Consider the following 20,953-nt stretch of genomic DNA (forward strand, 5'->3'; position numbering starts at 1 on the left):
GAATGTCAAACAAGTAAGCTTTCAGCCAAAAATGCCTTCTTCCAAATTAGATCTCTCTCTCTCTCTCTCTCTCACACACACACACACACACATACACACACACACACACACACACACACACACACACACACACACACACACACACACACACACACAACAAACAAACAAACAAACAAACATAACTTACACACACACAAACATAACTTCCACACACACTCATGACCACTGTCTCTGGTTGGCATCTCCACACGATGGAGGTATACTTCCTCCTGATTGGCTGCATGTTACATTGGTGAATACAGCAAAAGGTTCATGGCAGGAGTGACTTCCCTCGCTGATTTACACACCCGCTGTACTTTGGTCTGGTGTACACAAAGCCCCTCTGCACATCATGCTGTGAATGGTTGATCCAGAAAATTGTGTATTCACAGGGGCTCAGCTGGCAACCAACCTGATGGCAGTGTGTTGCCATGTGGGGTCGATGCTTGACAGCTTTTGTCACATGCCAGTGAACAACAGAACAGGATTGTTTTGAGTACAAAGGTTAATATAGTATTACTTACTTTATAAGTTATTAAACATAAATCTCAAAAACACTTCACTGATACAAAAGACGTCTTATACAGGGGATATTTACAGTCAGATGGTGGTGCTTGATTCTGAAATCTTGGCATTAAAAAGAAATAAATAATAAATTAAACAATGGAAAGCTCAAGATAGAATAACAACAATATGGGAAGGATAGATTGCTGTTTACCACAAATAGCTGGTGTTGAGTCTCAGATAGGTGGGCACAATGAAAAATAATGTTAGAAATATTTTCAGCTTTCAGAGAAGGTCTTTCTTCAGAGCTATTACTCCCACACATTCACACAACAACAGCCTTCAAACACACATGACCATTGTCCCAAGGCACTAGGAGGACCCCAAGTTGCTCATTTTCAGTCATACACTATCCAGTGATGCTGCTTTTTACACTAACTCGAGTGAGACTCACCACTGGCTACAGAGATGCGTGGCTCCTGAGTAACTTACTAGTATCTCAATATTCATTGCTCAACCTTTGCAACCCATTCCTTTAAACTACCTATGTACAGTCATTGGTGGACTGATTCCTCCTTCTGATTTCATGCAATTTTTTGTAACTACACTCTGCTATGCTCGATGACTCATGTCCATCAGCAGCTGTGATTATTCCTTCACATTTTCAAGTCACAATCACATCACCAACAGCCAACTTGCAGAGCTTTAGAAGACTTGAAACATCCCTGATGGTCTTGTTAGGTGACATACAATGACTAGTCCTTGTCTGAACTCACTGAGCTGACTTGATCAACCCATTCTGCTGTTACTGCTTCTCTACTGACAACAGAATATTCCCCACCTCCTTTTATACTGGCAGGTCTGCATCTTGTGACGTATAGTGGGCAGTTCTGCATTATATAAGGTGTCCACATACTTTTGATAGGTAGTGAACACTGAGAATTTTTTTTTCTCCATCTCTGCAAACTACTGTCTGGTGCATGGCAGAGGTTATTCAGCATTGTACCACATATTAGGGTTTCTTTCCATTATAGTTAGGTATGGAGTATGTGAGCAGTTAGTGCTTAAATGCCTCTGTAAGTTCTCTGTAATTAGTCTACTCTTATCTCTGCAGTGCCTACAGGAGTGATATGTAAGGGTCTGATGAACATTTCTCACATATTAGTGATACTTGAAACTCTGTGAGTAGGCTTTTGAGGGATAATTGGCATCTATATTCAAGCATCTGACAGTTCAGGTCTTTCATCATTTCGGTGTGCTCTCCTAAGAGACAGACAAACTTGTGACCATTAGTGCTGCTTGTCTTTAAATACATTAAAAATCCTGAGGTAATACTGTTTGGTATTAGCCTTACACACCTGAGCACTATTCTAAAGTGAGATGCACATGTGTAATATAAGCAATCTCCACTGTAGAGTGACTGTATTTTCTCGGTATCCTACCAATGAACCAAAGGATGACCTCTAGACAATGAAATTAAATTGTACTTTGCAACAAAAACTGCACACATGTAGTTTATTGTAAGCAGTCAAAGAAGATATAAAAGAAGCTATAGGGAGTGGTATAATATGTGCTGAAAAACAGAACCTAAAATTATGAAGCAAATATAAACCACTGTAAAAAATCAAAAAACAGTTACTTTATAAACTATATTACGAAAAGGATAGAGTGCTAATCACCATAAAGATTATATGTTCTGTTGCAGACAGCCAGAACTAAAATACTGTTGTCCATTGAGCTTTTGCCAAAGCCTTCTTCAGAAAGGAAGCACACACACTTTCACAAAAGCAAGTGCTCCTCAAGCACACATGACCACTGTCTCTGGCTACTCTGACCAGAATGCAACTGCCTTGAATGGAAGCAGCATTCTGGAGTGGGGTGGGAAATGGGGTGGATACCAGGGTATTGGTGGGGGGTGGGGGGAAAGAAATCAGCACTGCCTGGTGGAGTGTGCAGGGACTAGATGGTGGCAAGACAAGGCTGCTGTGTGCAACATGAGGAGGCAGTGAGGGATGGAGAGGGTGTGGAAACAGGGCGCAGAAAATAGGAGGAGCAGAGAAGGGGAAATGACTGGTGGGTGCTTCGATAGAGAGTGACACACAATGAGAGTGAGGTGACATGACTTGGAAGGAGGTAATAGGACATTGTAGGCAGAAACTATTGGGTGGATTGTGTGGGGAGAGCAGGCTACCTTAGGTTGAGGACCAGATTATTTCAGGAGAAGGAAATATGATGTAAGGATAACTCTCATCTGTACAGTTCGGAAAAGGTACTGGTGGAGGGGAGGATCTAGATAGCCTGGGCTGTGATTCAGTCATTGTAATCAAGCATGCTGTGTTCAGCTGATGTTGTACCACAGGGTGGTCCACTTTCCTCTTGAGAACAGTTTGGCAGTGACCATTCATCCTGATGGACAGCTGGTTGGTATTCATACCAACATAAAAAATATGCATTGACTGCAGCAGAGACTGTATATGATATGACTGCTTTCACCAGAGTCCTGGCCTCTGATGGGGTCAGAATTCATGGGGCTTGGAGTGACAGAGTCACAGAGGACCCATGCCAGTTTGAGCCTGTTCAAGGAGGCCCCTATTGTTTTCCCATTGAGCAAGATGTTGAAGGTATGAGCCTGCACTTGACAATGGGAAACGGACCGGAATAGGGCAGTTGTAGTGCTGGCTGAATCATGGCATCACATGGTGTCACATAGTCACAATCTGACAGCACCTTGTGTACTGAGGTTTCTGGGGCAGTGGGTGTGGTAGGTGGTGGCATCATCAAATTGTGGATATGGTGCTTCATCCACTGCACTAATCTTGCCAGGTCTACCAGGTTGGAAGGTGGTGTCAGAAGGATGAACCCTGCTGGGAGTATAAGGGATTCATCATACAGAACTTCTGCATGAAAAGCCCATATCTCCTTCTTAAACACCACACAAATGCTGAGCAGCACCCATGGAAAGGCCTCTGTCCACAGTGTGTGATGGCACATGAGCATAGTGTTCAAAGTGTGATGCCACTGCACTACAAGCCCATTACTCTGCGGGTGGTATGCCGTTGTACAATTGCAGGAAATTCCACAGAGGTGGCAGAGTGCATCAAATAGAGAGGATTCAAATTGTCTCCCTTGGTCTATGGTAATTGTTTCCAGGCAACCAAAATGAGATATCCATGCATTGATGAAAGCTCAAGCAGTGGGTTCCACTGTGATGTCTTTCAGAGGCATAGTTTCAAACCAGCATGAGATACAATCAGTTAATGGCCGAATTTGGGAGGGGGCCAATGAGATTGAGTTGCACAAGCAGAAATCGTGCACATGGTATGTCAAAGCAACTGAGAGGAAGCTGTGTTGGTGTCAGACCTTGCTAAGTTGGCACACCAAACAAGTCTGTGACCATTCACATTTGATGTTCAGCCAAGCAAATCATTCAGTTACAAGCCGTACCGTTGGTTGATCCCCCATTTGTCGAACACTAGGTTGTAAAGATGGCTGAAGATTGGGTGACACATGTGGACATGGGGATGAGAGGTCAGATTCTGTTTTGTAAGACTTCACAGAGAATGCAGGCATGAGTGTCAGGAATCACTTGCCAGTTGATTCAAACATTAGAGGCATCACTATGGAATAAGGCAGGTTTAGGCTGTATTTTTCAATGAAAATAAACATGAAGGGGCCAAAACATGTGTTATTAGCAGTCTTAGAAACATTGTTCCAATGCGTAGGTATTTGAAGGAAGGCCTTTCTACAGTCAAAAACACTAAAGACAGTTGCACCTACAAGGGAATGTGTAAGGTCTTGAATGTTAGGGAGAGGTAACTGTCATGTATTGTTTGAGCCTTGAGAGCTTGTGATTACCACCAAGTCTAAAAGAGCAGTCCTTTTTTGGTCCTAGTTTGATAGGGGAGACCAAGGAGTTGTCAGAGGGCAACCTATACTTGATTGCAGCAGTTCCCTGACTGCCACTTTCACTGCCCATAGAAGAGCCAGGGTGACGTGGAATACTTTGTGGCAGATGGGTGAGCCAGAGGTCATGAGAATGCAGTGCTTTATACTGTTGTGGATGTCTCATTACTGAGCATTTACTTGCAAGGTAGAGGGGGTGGGACACTCAGGCAATGCACTGGTTACCATGCAGAAAGTGTCATACTAATCTGAGTGTGATTGTGGTGTGGCCAAAAGCACCAGTGGTATAATTGCCTGAGATTGAAGCAATGTTGCAGGGCTGTGGTTGGAGTCATAGACATAGAGGTTATGTCAACTATAAATGGGAGCCTCTCATCCGGTTCATGCAAGTGCAGCAGATACACCATGAATATGTTTGAACAGGCTTGCATTTTCAGTGTGGAGCATGAACATCTCAGATGCCTTATGTGCTTCCAGGTGAACCTGGTATGTTGATATGATAGCATACACAGTCACCATGCACTCTTAACATGACTGAGTATGTGTCATTGTTGTGGCTAGGAAATAAGGAGAATGTCAGTGGTGTGTGCACTATGAGGTGGCATCAGACCAGAAAGCCACAAGATGAGACAATGGGTTTTGTGGTGAAAATTGCAGTGTGCTCCAATGTCAGTGAATGATGAAAATATTGGAGGAAGTGAATCCTCACCAGAGGTTTGCTGATGTCCATAACCACTGCAAAACCATGCTGCACTGTAAAACACGATGTGCTGTTTTATACATGGAGATCTGAAAATTGTTGGTGCTGTGGAGCTGTGACTCTGTTGTGTCAGGGAGCACTGGAAAGATGTCCTTCAGTACTGTGCTGACATTGTATCCTGTATCAACATGACTTGACATACAGCACGAGCAGAATGGCAGTTATACGTGGCAGCACCAAACTGAGCAGGTTACCAGCAAAACTTGAGGTGACGGTGGCAGGCAGTGTGGTGTTATCAACTGAGAGAGTAGTGCTGCATGCAGGTCATAGGATGGCACCTGGGTTGGAGATGGCAACATCACTATCGTGGCTCAGGTTGGGGCTGTTCGGTAAGAGAGAGCTAACATTGTGCTGGGATATTGTGTCCTTGCAATTAATGTGCTGCCTATGTTGCAGTACAGTGAACATCCTATCGATGATGTGTAGCTTCTTGGCAGGCAGTTCTGCTTCACATACAATCATAGCAAATTGCAGCTGAGGTAGAAGTTTAACAGTCCAAAGTGTCCATAATGCAGTGTCAGGGAACTGCAGCAATCAAGTATAGTTTGCCCAGTAATGTTCACAGCTGGCACTACAGCTGAGACAGTGTTTTATTGGTGAGTTGTTCCTCATAGACTGCTTGTGAAATTGTTATTCAGGAATGCAAGATAAGTGCTGAAGCAAGGCAGATTTGACCATTGCATATTTGATGTCAGTATGCTTAGCGTGTGGCTAATCAACACCACAAACTTAGAGTTGTTGCCCAAAATTCCTAGTGATCAAAATACACATTCAAATTTTGCAGACCAAAGGGCCAATTGTTCTGGTTGAAACAGTGGTAGCTTGGGATGAGGAACAGTCTCTCAAAGTGACATACAGGTCAAATGTGGGCAAAACAAGCTGCAAAGCAATACAACAGAGGAGGTGTTATGAAGTACTCACAGCATAGTTACAGGCCCCATAATGGCATCTGAGTAGTACACAGACTGGTGCTTTACATTATTCATGGTGGTTGCATTGTCAAATAGCAGTTACAGTACAGATGGTGTGGATGTTGCAGTTGTCATGGGATTAGTCATAATGAGTGCGAACCAAGCACCAGAATCTGAAACTAAACTACATGGATCTAAATCTTGCACGAATTCCAGTAATAGCTCAATCAGTGGTGGCCATTGTTGTAGCATGCCAGGGTAAGTAACATTGTGTAAGTATGTTACATGGTTTAGATTTCAGCACTGTTTGTCAGTTAAGGCATTGGGAACACTGGAGATACACATCACTTGATGGAATCCTTGAGGCACAGTCATGTGAGGCAGTTGGTATAATAGATAGGCACAGTACAAGATGTCTGCACTTTTAGTGCATAGCAACTTGGAACAGAATGAAAAGTTTTCTTGCTGAGGTTGTCATGCTAATTGTGGGTCACAATGTGGTGGATTTCCCTAACTGGTATACTGGGATGTACCATTAATGTAACTGACATGACGTAGTGTGACACACGTCTACACCTACATCCACATTGATACTCTGCAAATCACATTTAAGTACCTGGGTTTATCAAACCACACTCACAATAGTTCACTATTATTCCAGTCTCGAACAGCATGCAGAAAAAACAAACATCTACCATGCAAGCTCTGATTTCCCTTATTTTACTGCGATAATCATTTCTCCCTTTGTAGGTCAGTGTCTACAAAATATTGTGCACACAACCACATTATACAAGGATTATACCAGATTATAAACCAAACTATCTTGCTAACACTGCTCAAAGATACTTCACACCACCATGGAAACCGTCTGGTGAGTGGTGTTGCTAATGTTAATGACCCTACACATGCAGGCAGATGTGTAATTTGATTTTCAAAATAATCAGTATAATCTGTTGTCAGAGTAATAATACACACTAAAGCTAGAGACTTCCAGTTTTCAGAAAATAGCTTCATAGTTAACGTAGTGTGAGAGCGCACAATAAAGGAAAAATGTGGATTTATGATTCATAGTAGGGTTTTGTGGATATTGTCACATATAATAACATTAATAGCTTTCAGGAGCTGTTCCAGGATTGCAAATATTTATAAACTGAAGGTTCTATCATTAGATAATAATTGCAAAATTGAAGAAAACTGCAGATGATTAGCTGTTGGTGCAGACTAGCAGCTGACCAGCCATGTGGATTTAATTCTACTGAATAGGTGAGCAGACCCAGCATTGTTTATTAAACTTTCACTGGACCAACACAATTAAATCAGCTGCAAGCTTCAAATATCTATTTGTCAAACTATGGAATATTAACAATGAGGAAAAGATAGATTGCTTATTATTGTAAAGATGACACATTAAGTTGCTGACAGGCAGAATCAAAAGACACTTACAAATAATCTTTTGGCCACAGCCTTTATCAAAAAAAGAAAGAGAAACACATACCAGTTGGTGGTCATGTGTGCATGAGGTGTACTCGCTTGTGTGAATGAGTGGTGTGTGTTTCTCTTTCTTTTTTGGTGAGGGCTGTGACCGAAAGCTTATGTGTAAGCATCTTTTAATTGTGCCTGTCTGCAACTTAATTTGGCATCTTTACTGTAAGTAGCAGTCTGTCTTTTCCTACATTGTAAGTATCTATGCATATTATTTCAGAATGAGTTGGGGTGAAACATGGGTATTGTTCATTAGTGTAGAAGCATCACCAGGAGAACTTACTAGAGGAGATAGGAACTGGTTGAAAAACTGCTATGCAGTTCATCAGAAGTTTATTTTCCTACAGTGATAGCATCACCAAAATGTTATATAACAAAATGTGGCAAAGACTACAGGAAAAATGTTGTATTTGATATAAAAGTTTTTTTCTAACACTTTCCAAAATAAACCAAGAATCAAATAATTGATTGCCATACATATCTGGAAAAATTAGAACTTGTGCTGAGACATACCAATCATTTTTCCTTTTCACACACCACCTAAGGATGGAACACTTCATAAATAACTTGATACTGGTACACTATCACCCCTCTGCAACACACTGTATGATAGCGTGTGGGTTTGCCTGTGGATCTAGATGTAGATTGATGGTCAAATGTTGAGACTAAATTCAGTGGGTAATAATAAGGAGCAAATGGAGATGAAATAAAAGCAAATCTAGAAAGAAAGTAAGGAGAAAGAATAAGGGGTTGAGGTAAACAATATACACTATGTGATCAAAATTATCCGGACACCCCCAAAAACATACGTTTTTAATATTAGGTGAATTGTGCTGCCACCTACCACCAGGTAATCCTCAGTAGTCATTAGCCATTGTGAGACAGCAGAATGGGGTGCTCTGCTCACGGACTTCGAATGTGGTCAGGTGATTGGGTGTCACTTGTGTCATACATCTGTACGCAAGATTTCCACGCTCGTAAACATCCCTAGGTCCACTGTTCCTCATGTGATAGTGATGTGGAAATGTGAAGGGACACAAAAAACACAAAAGTGTACAGGCTGACCTCATCTGTTGGCTGACAGAGACCGCCAACAGCTGAAGAGGGTCGTAAAGTGTAATAGGCAGACATCTATCCAGAACATCACACAGGAATTCCAAACTGCATCAGGATCCACTGCAAGTCCTATGACAGTTAGGTGGGAGGTGAGAAAACTTGGATTTCACGGTCAAGCAGCTGCTCATAAGTGACACATTGCGCCAGTAAATGTCAAACAATGCCTTGCTGGTGTAAGCAGCATAAACATTGGATGATTGAACAATGGAGAAACATTGTGTGGAGTGACAAATCATGGTACACAATATGGTGATCTGATGGCAGAGTGTGGTATGGCAAATGCCCAGTGAACATCATCTGCCAGTGTGTGTAGTGCCAACAGTAAAATTTGGAGGCAGTGGTGTTATGGTGTGGTTGTGTTTTTCATAGAGGGGGCTTGCACCCCTTGTTGTTTTGCATGGGACTATCACAACACAGGCCTACAATGATGTTTTAAGCACCTTCTTGCTTCCCACTGTTGAAGAGCAATTCGGGGATGGCGATTGCATCTTTCAACATAATCGAACACCTGTTCATAATGCATGGCCTGTGGTGGAGGTATTAGATGACAATAACATCCCTGTAATGGACTGGCCTGCACAGAGTTCTGACCTGAATCCTATAGAACACCTTTGGGTTGTTTTGGAATGCCGACTTTGTGCCAGATCTCACCAACAGAGATCAATACCTCTCCTTAGTGCAGTGGGCTGCCATTCCCCAAGGAATCTTCCAGCACGTGATTGAATGTATACCTGCAAGAATGGAAGAATGAAACTGTGTCATTTTCAGCCATGTGTTCGGATACTTTTGATCACATAGTGTAAATAGGGAATAATGGAAATTGAGTTAGACTTTCTAGAAATACAGTTAGAGACACTGAAAACAATAATGGCAGAAATATGTAGTGAAATGAAAGACTCAGAAATGTGAAAGAGGCAGGAGAAACCTTGTTGGACCATTAAGACTAGGTGGATACTCCATTGGAACACCTGTGTTTTCCACATCTTGAGATGGGAAATAAAATTATCAAAAATGCAAATAGCATTTGGTAAAAAGGTATAAATGCTTTCCTCTCTCACTGAGTATTATAAATAGTGAATTAGCTAAATATTATAAATGGATCACTGCTTCTTAAACATAGCAAGAAGTTGGAATTTACTATGGAAGTCATTGTCAGTGTCAGATGTAGAAGTAACTTCAGCAGTCTCCTGGGGAAGTGTTGGGACCCTTGCTGTTTATGTTGTGTATCAATGACCTTGCAAACAATGTTAAAAGTAACCTCAAACTTTTTGTAGATGAGACAGTTATTTGTGATGAAGAAATGTCTGACAGAAGCTGCAGATCTTGATAAGATTTGAAAGTGGTGGAAAGATTGGCATCTTGCTTAGCATTTTCAGAAATGTAAAATTGTGCACTTCACAAAATGAAAAAACAAAACAACATAGTATCCTGTCACTGTTGGAATTGGCTAACTCATACAAATACCTGGGTGTAACACTTTGTATGGATAAGTTCAGTTGTAGTTAAAGCAGGTGGTAGACTTCGGCTTGTTGGTAGATACCCTGGAAGTGCAGTTAGTCTACATAGGAGATTGTTTACAAATCACTCATGTGACCAGTTCTAGAATATTGCTCAAGTATGTGGGACCCATGCCAAATAGGACTAAACGGGATATTGAACATATGCAGAGGAGGGCAGCACATATGGTCACAGGTTTGTTTGATCTGTGGGAGAGTGTCACAGAGATACTGAAGGAACTGAACTGGAAGACTCTTGAAGACAGAACAAATTATCCTAAGAAAGTCTTTTAACAAGGTTTCAAGAACCAGCTTTAAACAATGACTGTAGGAATATACTGCAACCCCCTACATATCACTGACATAGGAACCATGAGGATAAGATTAGAATAATTACTGCTCAGTCAGAGGCATTCAAACAATCATTCTTCCCATACTCTACATGTGAATGGAAACGGGAGAAATCTAATAACTTGTACAATGGGATGTAAACACTGCCATGCACCTCACAGAGGTTTGCAGAGTATAGATGTAGATGTAGATGTACAAGCATTCCTAAATTAAGTTGTGTGTTGCTGACAACAAGTTTGTGTGTGTGTGTGTGTGTGTGTGTGTGCGTGCGTGTGTGTGTGTGTGTGTGTGTGTGTGTGTGTGTGTGTGTGTGTTTTTCTGTTTATGTGTGTAAGAGAAATCACACACATTGACCTCATCCTCTTTTTTTCCTTAGGGATACACCATAAATGTTTACATGAATCTTTGAAAACCAGTGGATTTAGATAAGTTTGAAATGGTGAGAGCTCCAACAGTTGCTTCAAAAAGATTTATTAATCACAACTAGTATAATGACATTATAGTCACATCTTCAAGTAACAAACTGTTGACCCAGAGAAATAACAAAAATTATAATTATCTTAGAACAGGAATTACCAAATTAATGTAATGTCAGTTAGATCCACCCAGTTAGCCGTGCGGTCTAACGCACTGTTTTCCGGGCAGGAAGGAATGCCGGTCCCTGGCACGAATCTGCCTGGCAGATTAGTGTCAAGGTCCAGTGTGCCAGCCAGTCTGTGGATGGTTTTTGAGGTAGTCTTCCATCTGCCTCAGTGAATGTGTGCTGGTTCCCTGTATTCCGCTTCAGTTACACTATGTCGGCGATTTCTGTGCAAACAATTTTTCCATGTACATGTACACTATATGTACACTATAATTACTCTACCACGCAAACATTGGGGCTACACTCGACTGGTGTGAGACATTTTTGAGGGGGGGGGGGGGGAGTGTCTACTGGGGGCCGAACCACACAATAACCCTGGGTTCAGTGTGGGGTGGCAGTGGGGTGAGTGGACTGATGTTGCCTGTTGTGGGATTGTAAACCACTGAGGGCTACGGTGGGGATAAAGCCTCTCCATCATTTCTACATGCCCAGTTCCATACAATACAATGTCAGTTAGCAAGTGAGGTATATGGATCTTTCAATATGTAATGTCCTTAAAATCTCCATAAGGGTAAATGAGGGAAGTTCACTACCTTCCTTCACTACCAGGTGATTTGTAAGTTTGAAATCATTCTCCTTATGCTTATTTTGTGTAAATAATTTGTGAGGATCCTTCCACTGTCATTTTGATGATCTCTGTAGATGTATTTGTATTGTTATGAAACAATATATAAAATAAATAAACAAAAATAATCTGTCTTTGAAAATATAAAATAGAATGGATAATTTTAAAAATACACTTTCCATGTGGTGGTAGGAAAAAACACCTATAAAAGATATTGAAATGCACAAGTTTTCAGGGCTAGTGGCTCCTTCTGGCCAGAGGGTTGAAGGGAAAGGAAGAGGGATGAAAGAAGTAGTTAGCAACATTTAGGAAATCAAGAGAGTTACAGTTGGGCTCACAATGTCAGGTCAAGGGAGACTTACTGGAAGGGATGAGAAGGAAATAGTGATTGTTGGTGCCTGCACCAGATAAGATTTGAAAACCTGGGAATTTAGAGGTGGAAGGTAGGATCATAAGCAAGACACAGATTACTGAAAAATCATTGTGCAAGAGTCAATAAGAGTGGAAAGCTAAGTACATTGTATATGGTAGACAGGTGAGGGAGATGAGGAAAATTAGATTGGTTGGAAAATAAGAGATATAGAAAAATAAAAAGGAGTGAAGGAAAGGAACAGTTACTGAAAAAATGCTGAGTCCATAGTAATTAATCTAAATTTATGCCAGGTCAGTGATGAAGAACAAATACATGTTATAATGCCAGTTCCCACCTATGGAGTTCTGAGAAACTGCTGTCAGGAGAGAGAATCCAGATAGTATGTGAGGTAAAACAGGTATCAAGGTCATGATTGTTATGTTTTAAAGTGTGTTCCACAACAGAGTTTTGTACCATTATACACCCTCTGTCTGTACCCATTCATCTTACCTGACAACTTCATGGTAGTCGTACCAGTATGTAAGGACAGTGTTTACATAATAGCTGGTACACAACATGTGTCAATTCACAGGTGACTCTCCCTTTGATAGTATTCATTTGCCAGTTATAGGGCTGCTACAGATGGTGGTAGGAGGCTGCATTTGGCAAGTCTTGTAGCAGGGATGTCACATGGGTAGGGGCCAGTCAGCCTAGTTGAAAATCAAGTTTCCCAGATCATCACATCCAATACTGGTACCACTGATCCCTCTTAGAAAACAACATAGGATTTCACCTCTTGTCAGTCAGTACTATCCTGATTTTGAATGTGTTCATCAGCTGCTCTGACAAGGCTATGACTGCCTAAAACCATGCCCTGAAATGAGATCCAGTCTGTTGACATTTTGCCCACCATACCTAGAATAGGTTGCACAATGTTTTGCAGTAACCTGTGTCTTGCTTATTACCCTACATCTCACGTTGAAGTTCTCAAGTTTTCAAATCTTGTCTGGTGCAACCACCAACAATCAATCTTTCCTTCTGATCCTGTCCAGTAAGTCTTCCCAGACAGTGGGTTCTGAGCAACTTTTCTGTGATTCTCTCCATTTCCTAAGCCTTGCCAGTCTTTCCCTTCATCTCTCCTCCTTTCCCTTCAACCTTTCAACCAATATGTAAAATAAATTTTACAAATGTGGCAGTACTGACCATCCTTGTCAAATATGTTACAGTACCCAGCGAACCTGCAGACATAAAGGCTCTTATAATGGATTCAAGAACAATTCTAGTCTCTTGGAGACCTCCAAACTACCCAAATGGTAGAATCCAGAAGTACAAAGTGTATCTGAGATCACTGGATGGAATAGGTTTGGTTAGTATGGTGCAATTTGATTTCACTAAAATCTAAACATTTTTGCTGACGTAGCTTATACTATGAAGACAAGAAATTGACTATCAAACCTGCTCACATCAGTAACATAATGAAGTCAGTTTTGTGGCTTTCTGAGTGATGCTCAAAATTTTTCAGTTTTAAATTCTGTATTTCTATCTGCTGCTACATTTGTAGTTGCATTGTTATTTAATACAAAGTTGAATTCTCTCTATGATTACTTACAGATTTCATTCTAGAACAACTTTTTTAACCAGTGGAAATTTTGCATTAACATTTAACACTTGTAACACAGTTTGTATTTGTTTTACAAGAATCAGTCATAAGGTAATACCTCCTACTTTTCTGTTTTTATTTTACAAGAAAAGTATATACCATATACATAGGATGATAGTTACAACATTCGGAATTCATTTTTCATTTTTGAATATAATCACCATTTTTGCCAGTTTTTATCCAACTTGAAACAAGAGAATGTATATCTGAGTGGTCAAAATTGTGGCACTGGTTCCTGACTTAAAAGGTCATCATATTTCTCATAAATATTTGCAACGTCCCCATTACTCTAAACAGCTTATGCTCAATTATTCCTTGTTGCATGAAAGGAATGTAGTAAATGGGCATGAAACTGAAATATCCTCCATTCATTAAATCTGTATCCATAATAACAAATATCACCCATTTATTCTTGAAATGTCAAGGCAAAAGCAACATCTTAATTGCAGATATTTCCTTCTTATCATTTACATCCTTTGACTTTAAGGTCATTAACTGTACAGCAAGAATTGAAATAAATTGAAATATTATGAAAAAAAAGAAAAGAGAGGCAAAAAGCTGCTGTAGGATTTAGAAAGAATCATTGTGATTTTAATTTGGAAATGTGGGAGCCTTAAATCTGAAATGCTGGGGCAGGATTTGAACAGTATCCCCCTTATTACAAATTTATTGTTGTGTGCATCACTCATTACAAAGCACTTTAATTGTATTGCTATATTTATGGTATCAAGAGGAAACTTAGTTTCTCTCCTTTCTATCTACACTCCTGGAAATTGAAATAAGAACACCGTGAATTCATTGTCCCAGGAAGGGGAAACTTTATTGACACATTCCTGGGGTCAGATACATCACATGATCACACTGACAGAACCACAGGCACATAGACACAGGCAACAGAGCATGCACAATGTCGGCACTAGTACAGTGTATATCCACCTTTCGCAGCAATGCAGGCTGCTATTCTCCCATGGAGACGATCGTAGAGATGCTGGATGTAGTCCTGTGGAACGGCTTGCCATGCCATTTCCACCTGGCGCCTCAGTTGGACCAGCGTTCGTGCTGGATGTGCAGACCGCGTGAGACGACGCTTCATCCAGTCCCAAACATGCTCAATGGGGGACAGATCCGGAGATCTTGCTGGCCAGGGTAGTTGACTTACACCTTCTAGAGTACGTTGGGTGGCACGGGATACATGCGGACGTGCATTGTCCTGTTGGAACAGCAAGTTCCCTTGCCGGTCTAGGAATGGTCGAACGATGGGTTCGATGACAGTTTGGATGTACCGTGCACTATTCAGTGTCCCCTCGACGATCACCAGTGGTGTACGGCCAGTGTAGGAGATCGCTCCCCACACCATGATGCCGGGTGTTGGCCCTGTGTGCCTCGGTCGCATGCGGTCCTGATTGTGGCGCTCACCTGCACGGCACCAAACACGCATACGACCATCATTGGTACCAAGGCAGAAGCGACTCTCATCGCTGAAGATGACACATCTCCATTCGTCCCTCCATTCACGCCTGTCGCGACACCACTGGAGGCGGGCTGCGCGATGTTGGGGCGTGAGCGGAAGACAGCCTAACGGTGTGCGGGACCGTAGCCCAGCTTCATGGAGGCGGTTGCGAATGGTCCTCGCCGATACCCCAGGACCAACAGTGTCCCTAATTTGCTGGGAAGTGGCGGTGCGGTCCCCTACGGCACTGCGTAGGATCCTACGGTCTTGGCGTGCATCCGTGCGTCGCTGCGGTCCGGTCCCAGGTCGACGGGCACGTGCACCTTCCGCCGACCACTGGCGACAACATCGATGTACTGTGGAGACCTCACGCCCCACGTGTTGAGCAATTCGGCGGTACATCCACCCGGCCTCCCGCATGCCCACTATACGCCCTCGCTCAAAGTCCGTCAACTGCACATACGGTTCACGTCCACGCTGTCGCGGCATGCTACCAGTGTTAAAGACTGCGATGGAGCTCCGTATGCCACGGCAAACTGGCTGACACTGACGGCGGCGGTGCACAAATGCTGCGCAGCTAGCGCCATTCGACGGCCAACACCGCGGTTCCTGGTGTGTCCGCTGTGCCGTGCGTGTGATCATTGCTTGTACAGCCCTCTCGCAGTGTCCGGAGCAAGTATGGTGGGTCTGACACACCGGTGTCAATGTGTTCTTTTTTCCATTTCCAGGAGTGTAGTTCTCTGAGTACCATTTGTCTTATGGATATGATATCTATCTGTTTATTGATTAATATGTAATCTTACACTCTAGGACAAGGACAGCTTTGACATCCCTGCTGAGCAGACCTTTTACACTATCACTCATTTAGAGTTGCATCATCGTTATGAATTCTGGGTGTCAGCATTTACAGCAGTTGGAGAAAGTGCTGGCTCCAGACATATCGTGCAGGCTCCAGCAAGTCATGTGCCTGCACAAATAGCATCTTTCACACAACAGGTGATAGCTGTACTTCATGAAGACTTGCACCTCTCTTGTAACTATGTTGGAGAACCGGCACCACTTCGCCACTGGAGAAAGAAGTAAGTATTTGTTTTTGTGAGTAACATATGTTTCAAAATGTATTGAATCATTTGACAAACAAAAGAAATGAGAATACTTGTAATAATGGATGTCTGCAGACACTTATCCAAGAGAGGACAAGATTCTAAAACTATCAGTTTAGATATAACTGATTTGGTAAGTTTAATACATATTGTGCCTCACTAACTAAATATAAATGGAAGTACACAATACTAACAGTATCTCAAATATTTGACAGTTACCCATTCAGTACTTGTTCAAAGACAGATTACTCTGATACTAAAAAAAAAAAAAAAAAATAAGCATCTCTCATTGGTCTGTGCAAAGTACACGTTGTTTTATTATTGGTGGGAATATAAAAGTCTAATTTAACCATCTGAAATTGTATTCTCATGTAATTAAATCAAGGGTATCCAACAAGTTTACTGAGAAAAGTGGTGCAGTGGTAATCCATTTCATGGTTGTTCAAACCCCATCCACCTATCCAAAGTTGGGTTTTCTGTAGGTCCTTTAAATCAACTGATGTGAATGATGGGACATTTCCTTTGAAAAGACATGGACAATTTAACTCCCCATGCTTCCGCAACTGGAATTCATACTCTATCTCTAATGAAACTGTCACTGACAAGATGATAACCCCTGATGTTTCTCCCAGTAAGTTAGGAAATAAAGCTAGAAAATATTCATAAGTATTATTCATATACAAATAAGTTTGACTGATACTGAAAATTAAACATCTGAAATAGACATAAAAATCAGATTCATTCAGAAAAACCTTTTGGAAATAAAAAATTAGTGACAAATGCCACAGAGTAATAGTCATTAAAGTGAAGAAAGAGAATAAATGTTTAAAAAAATGTTTGTTTAACTATGATGTCAAGAAAAACTCTTTTATTGGTTATTAAATTTAATATCTGATGTTGAATAATTAAATGAATTATTTTAATGGCTTTAATTTTTTAATACTGGCGCATATCACAAAAATTTGAACAAAATATGTTTTGGCAGCTATTTGCAAGGGTAACCCAAGGTTTAAATTTGACAACATGCACGTGCAACTCCTTCGAAAACAGCCATGAAATTATCCTTTAGAGCACACTCTTAACAGCTGTGACTGAACCAGTACTGTCAAATCTTACCAGCTTGGCAAAGTATTGTGCATCCTTGGAAACTGGACTGCAGAAATCGTAGCTCAGTAGCTGCATGTTGCTTTGTGTTGATAGATGAAGCATAAAGAATGCACCAAAAATAAATAAACTGGCCATTTTCTTCAGAATTTTATACAAAGTTATCTGGGCAAGCTTTGGTTGTCTTCTTTGTCCTCAGACAAAAGTTAGGATACTTGATGACAGTGTTGTACACCATATGAAGGGGCTGCCCTTGTGGGAATTTGGGGAAGATGTCAGGCAGGTATACTGTAACCATATTTTACTTTGTGCTGGCTGACACAATGATAATGGCTTTGTAAGGAAGGGACAGAGGACAGGTGGTGACTTAACCTTTAATTAACATGGTGCAATCTATTTGACCTCGTGCTTTTGTCAATAATTGCAATTTAGCCAGTTCCCTACCCATTATTACAGCCGTCGGCTTGTTAGCTTTGAGTTTAGTTGTGAGTGGACTGGCAATGCATGTGGTGTTATTCCAGAGCTTCTATAATGTGAGTGACATCCTTTTGAAAATCGCTTTTGACTGTACTACGTTGTTTGTGTAATTTTTTCTGCAATTTCTTTCCTTACATATTCTCGATATTTTCCATTTCACAGCTTTTGAAATATGGCAGAACCTAGTAATTCTACAGGTAAAGGATCTGATGCAAGTAGCAGACAATGTGTGAACACTTCAGACTCAAGCGTTGAGGAAACTGTGAGCAGATGCTTGGACAAATCAGACAATAGTGACTGTGACGATAATCCTGAAGAACCTGAACCCATTGTGAGTGAGCATGACACTCCGTCAGAACAAAGTACAACAGAAAATTACTCTGATGAAAGTAGTGATCAATGTGCTGAGCAACATAGAAGCAATTACTTCTATGGCAAGAATCAGTACAAATGGGCCAAAGTGCCTCCGATCCGAGCTGTTAGAACTCTTCGCCATAACATCAACATGAAATTTTCAGCCACCATGTTGACTACAGGAGATCCAAAAGACCCATTTTCATTATGACATCTCTATTTTGATGACAAAGTTCTCGATCACATCCTACTATGGACAAATGCTAAAATAGATTGCATCAGGCGGAAGTAATATGACAAAAGCGAAGCTGAACTTCAGTACCTGGGTTTGGATGAATTTTTGACTTTGTTAGGACTTATGATATGTTCTGTCTTTAAATACAATGACGAAAATGTAAATTACATAATTTCAACTGATGGTTCATGTCGGGAAATTTTCCGATGTGTCATGTCTAGGAACCATTTCCTAATGCTGCTGAACTGCTTATGGTTTGATGAATTTTGAACTAGAAAAGAGTGTCTCAAAGTTGACAAAATGGCAGCCGCCTCTTTTTTCTGTAGAAAAATTGTGAAAAATTCCCAAAAATATTTCAATATAGGCACATGTGCTACTGTAAATGAGCAACTAGTTTCCTTCCATGGGAAATGCTCATTTGTGGACTACATGCCAAAGAAGTCTAGTAAATATTGTTTAAAAATAATGTTCTTGTGTGATGCAAGAACCAGTTACTTTTATAATGGGTATATGTACACTGGAAAAGGCTCTGATGGCGATATTTTTCCAGACAATGATAAGAAACTGATGGTACCAATGCAGTCTCTGTTGCGATTTTGTAAACCAGTCTATGGCAGTAATCCCAACATTACTCCTGACAATTTTTTCAGCTCAATACAGGCTATAGTCAGTTAAGGAAAAGGCAATTGACTTTTGTTGTAACTCTGAAAAAGAATAAGAGAGAGATTCCACAAGCCTTACAACCAAATAAGCATAGACCAGTTGGTTTGTCTTTGTAAGGTTTTACGAAGGTACCACTCTGTTGTCACATGTGCCAAAGACAATCAAAGCAGTTCTTCTTGTCTCTTCCATGCATCATAGCCCCACTGAGGATTTGACTTCTCAGAAACCAGAAATGATATCATACTAAAATGCCACTAAAGGTGGTGTCGATGAACTGGACAAAAAGTGCCCCATAAACTCCTGCTGTCAAAGAACTCATCGTTGACCGATGTATTTATTCTACTGTTTATTGGCCATCAGCACAGTAATTGCATTTGTTCTTCAGAAGAGTTTATCATATGAAGCTCCTGTCAACAGAGGTATCTTCTTGAAATAGCTGGCCTGTAGTCTTGTGCTGAAATATATGCAAAAACAAGCTCAGAACCAACAACTTCTGCAGGAGTTACAACTAATGACCCGCCAGATTTTAGGCCTGATGCTCCAACAGAAGAAGTAGTGGAAGCAGAATTAGGTTCTAGGAATAGGAAAATGTACAGAATCTGCCCAACCAGTAAGAAAAGGAAGATTTAGATGTTTGCTACATCTGCAAGAGACCAATATGCATGCAGTACTGTTCCCAGGTCTGAAAGCACTGTTGTGAAAAATTGTGATTTGGAGGGCTCTGATTTTTCATGAGGTATTTTTTAAGGTTAAAAATGTTACATTTTTTGTTCCCTTAGATCTTCAAGAAGAAATACAAAATCTATCAAAGCATTAATTTTGTTATTAGCTAATGAAAAACATATAAATGTATCATTTACAAGATGTGCAGTAAACATATGTGAATGCCAGTTTATCAATAATTATTCAATGTTAATGTTTTGTATTTTCATGTTTATTTGCATTGTATTAAAGACTCTGTCATATGCAAAACAGAGAATTTCAAAGGGATTCAAATTGTTAACATTACATCCACCTATAATTAAGAGGTCAGATTGACTGCACCATGTTTGCCACTACATTAGTTAAAGGTTAATCTTGACAATGTTACCAACTGTGATGACTGCAAAACAGTGCCAAAATCTCTGCCACATGTAGGGAATGGCGTGATCTCCCATGGAAAGACTGGCAATCAAGCAAAGTCAAGTTTCTTAATATTTACTAAACTCACAATGTTTTATGTTGCATTCACCAATGATGAATCTGCATATTTGACAGCTATTTTTGGAAAGGAATAAGAATTTTGTAATGAATAAAAGGTTGAGTTAAGTTGATTTGGGGGAGGAGACCAAACTGCAAGGTCATCGGTCTCATCAGATTAGGGATGGATGGGGAAGGAAGTTGGCCATGCCCTTTCAAAGGAACCATCCCACCATTTGCCTGAAGCAATTTAGGGATATCACGGAAAATCTAAATCAGGATGGTCAGACGCGGGATTGAACCGTCATCCTCCTGAGAATAAAAGGTCTGTATCCCAGAAACCGGAGGGGAAAGTACACCCTCTTTCTCCCTTGCAGATGCTCATGGTTGTATTATAGTTTATTAACTGACTTTTAAAATAAAACTTTTGTTCTCAAGAATGCCCTAATGTATTTCTGGACTTTCTGAATGATTATACTAATTATATTCTGCTAGTATGAAGAAATTCTTCACTGAGTGTGAATGTTATTAGTCTTAAATTCTTTGCAATTGTCCATAGTCAACACCACATATTGATTTCTTTAGTAGAAGAATTAATAAATTAAT

At 40.7% G+C, this 20,953-nt stretch overlaps 1 protein-coding gene across 1 annotated transcript in view; it reads left to right on the forward strand.

The window, feature by feature from the left end:
- Positions 1-20,953, forward strand: part of LOC126183285 (Down syndrome cell adhesion molecule-like protein Dscam2) — a 194,555-nt gene that overhangs the window by 45,137 nt on the left and 128,465 nt on the right. Inside the window, exons 5-6 of the mRNA XM_049925116.1 lie at positions 13,349-13,488; positions 16,043-16,311. Of these exons, the coding sequence (XP_049781073.1) occupies positions 13,349-13,488; positions 16,043-16,311 (409 nt within the window). The remainder of the gene's footprint in view (positions 1-13,348; positions 13,489-16,042; positions 16,312-20,953) is intronic.

The sequence above is a fragment of the Schistocerca cancellata genome, chromosome 4 (genome assembly GCF_023864275.1).
Source record: "Schistocerca cancellata isolate TAMUIC-IGC-003103 chromosome 4, iqSchCanc2.1, whole genome shotgun sequence".
NCBI classification, from domain to species: Eukaryota; Metazoa; Arthropoda; class Insecta; order Orthoptera; family Acrididae; genus Schistocerca; species Schistocerca cancellata.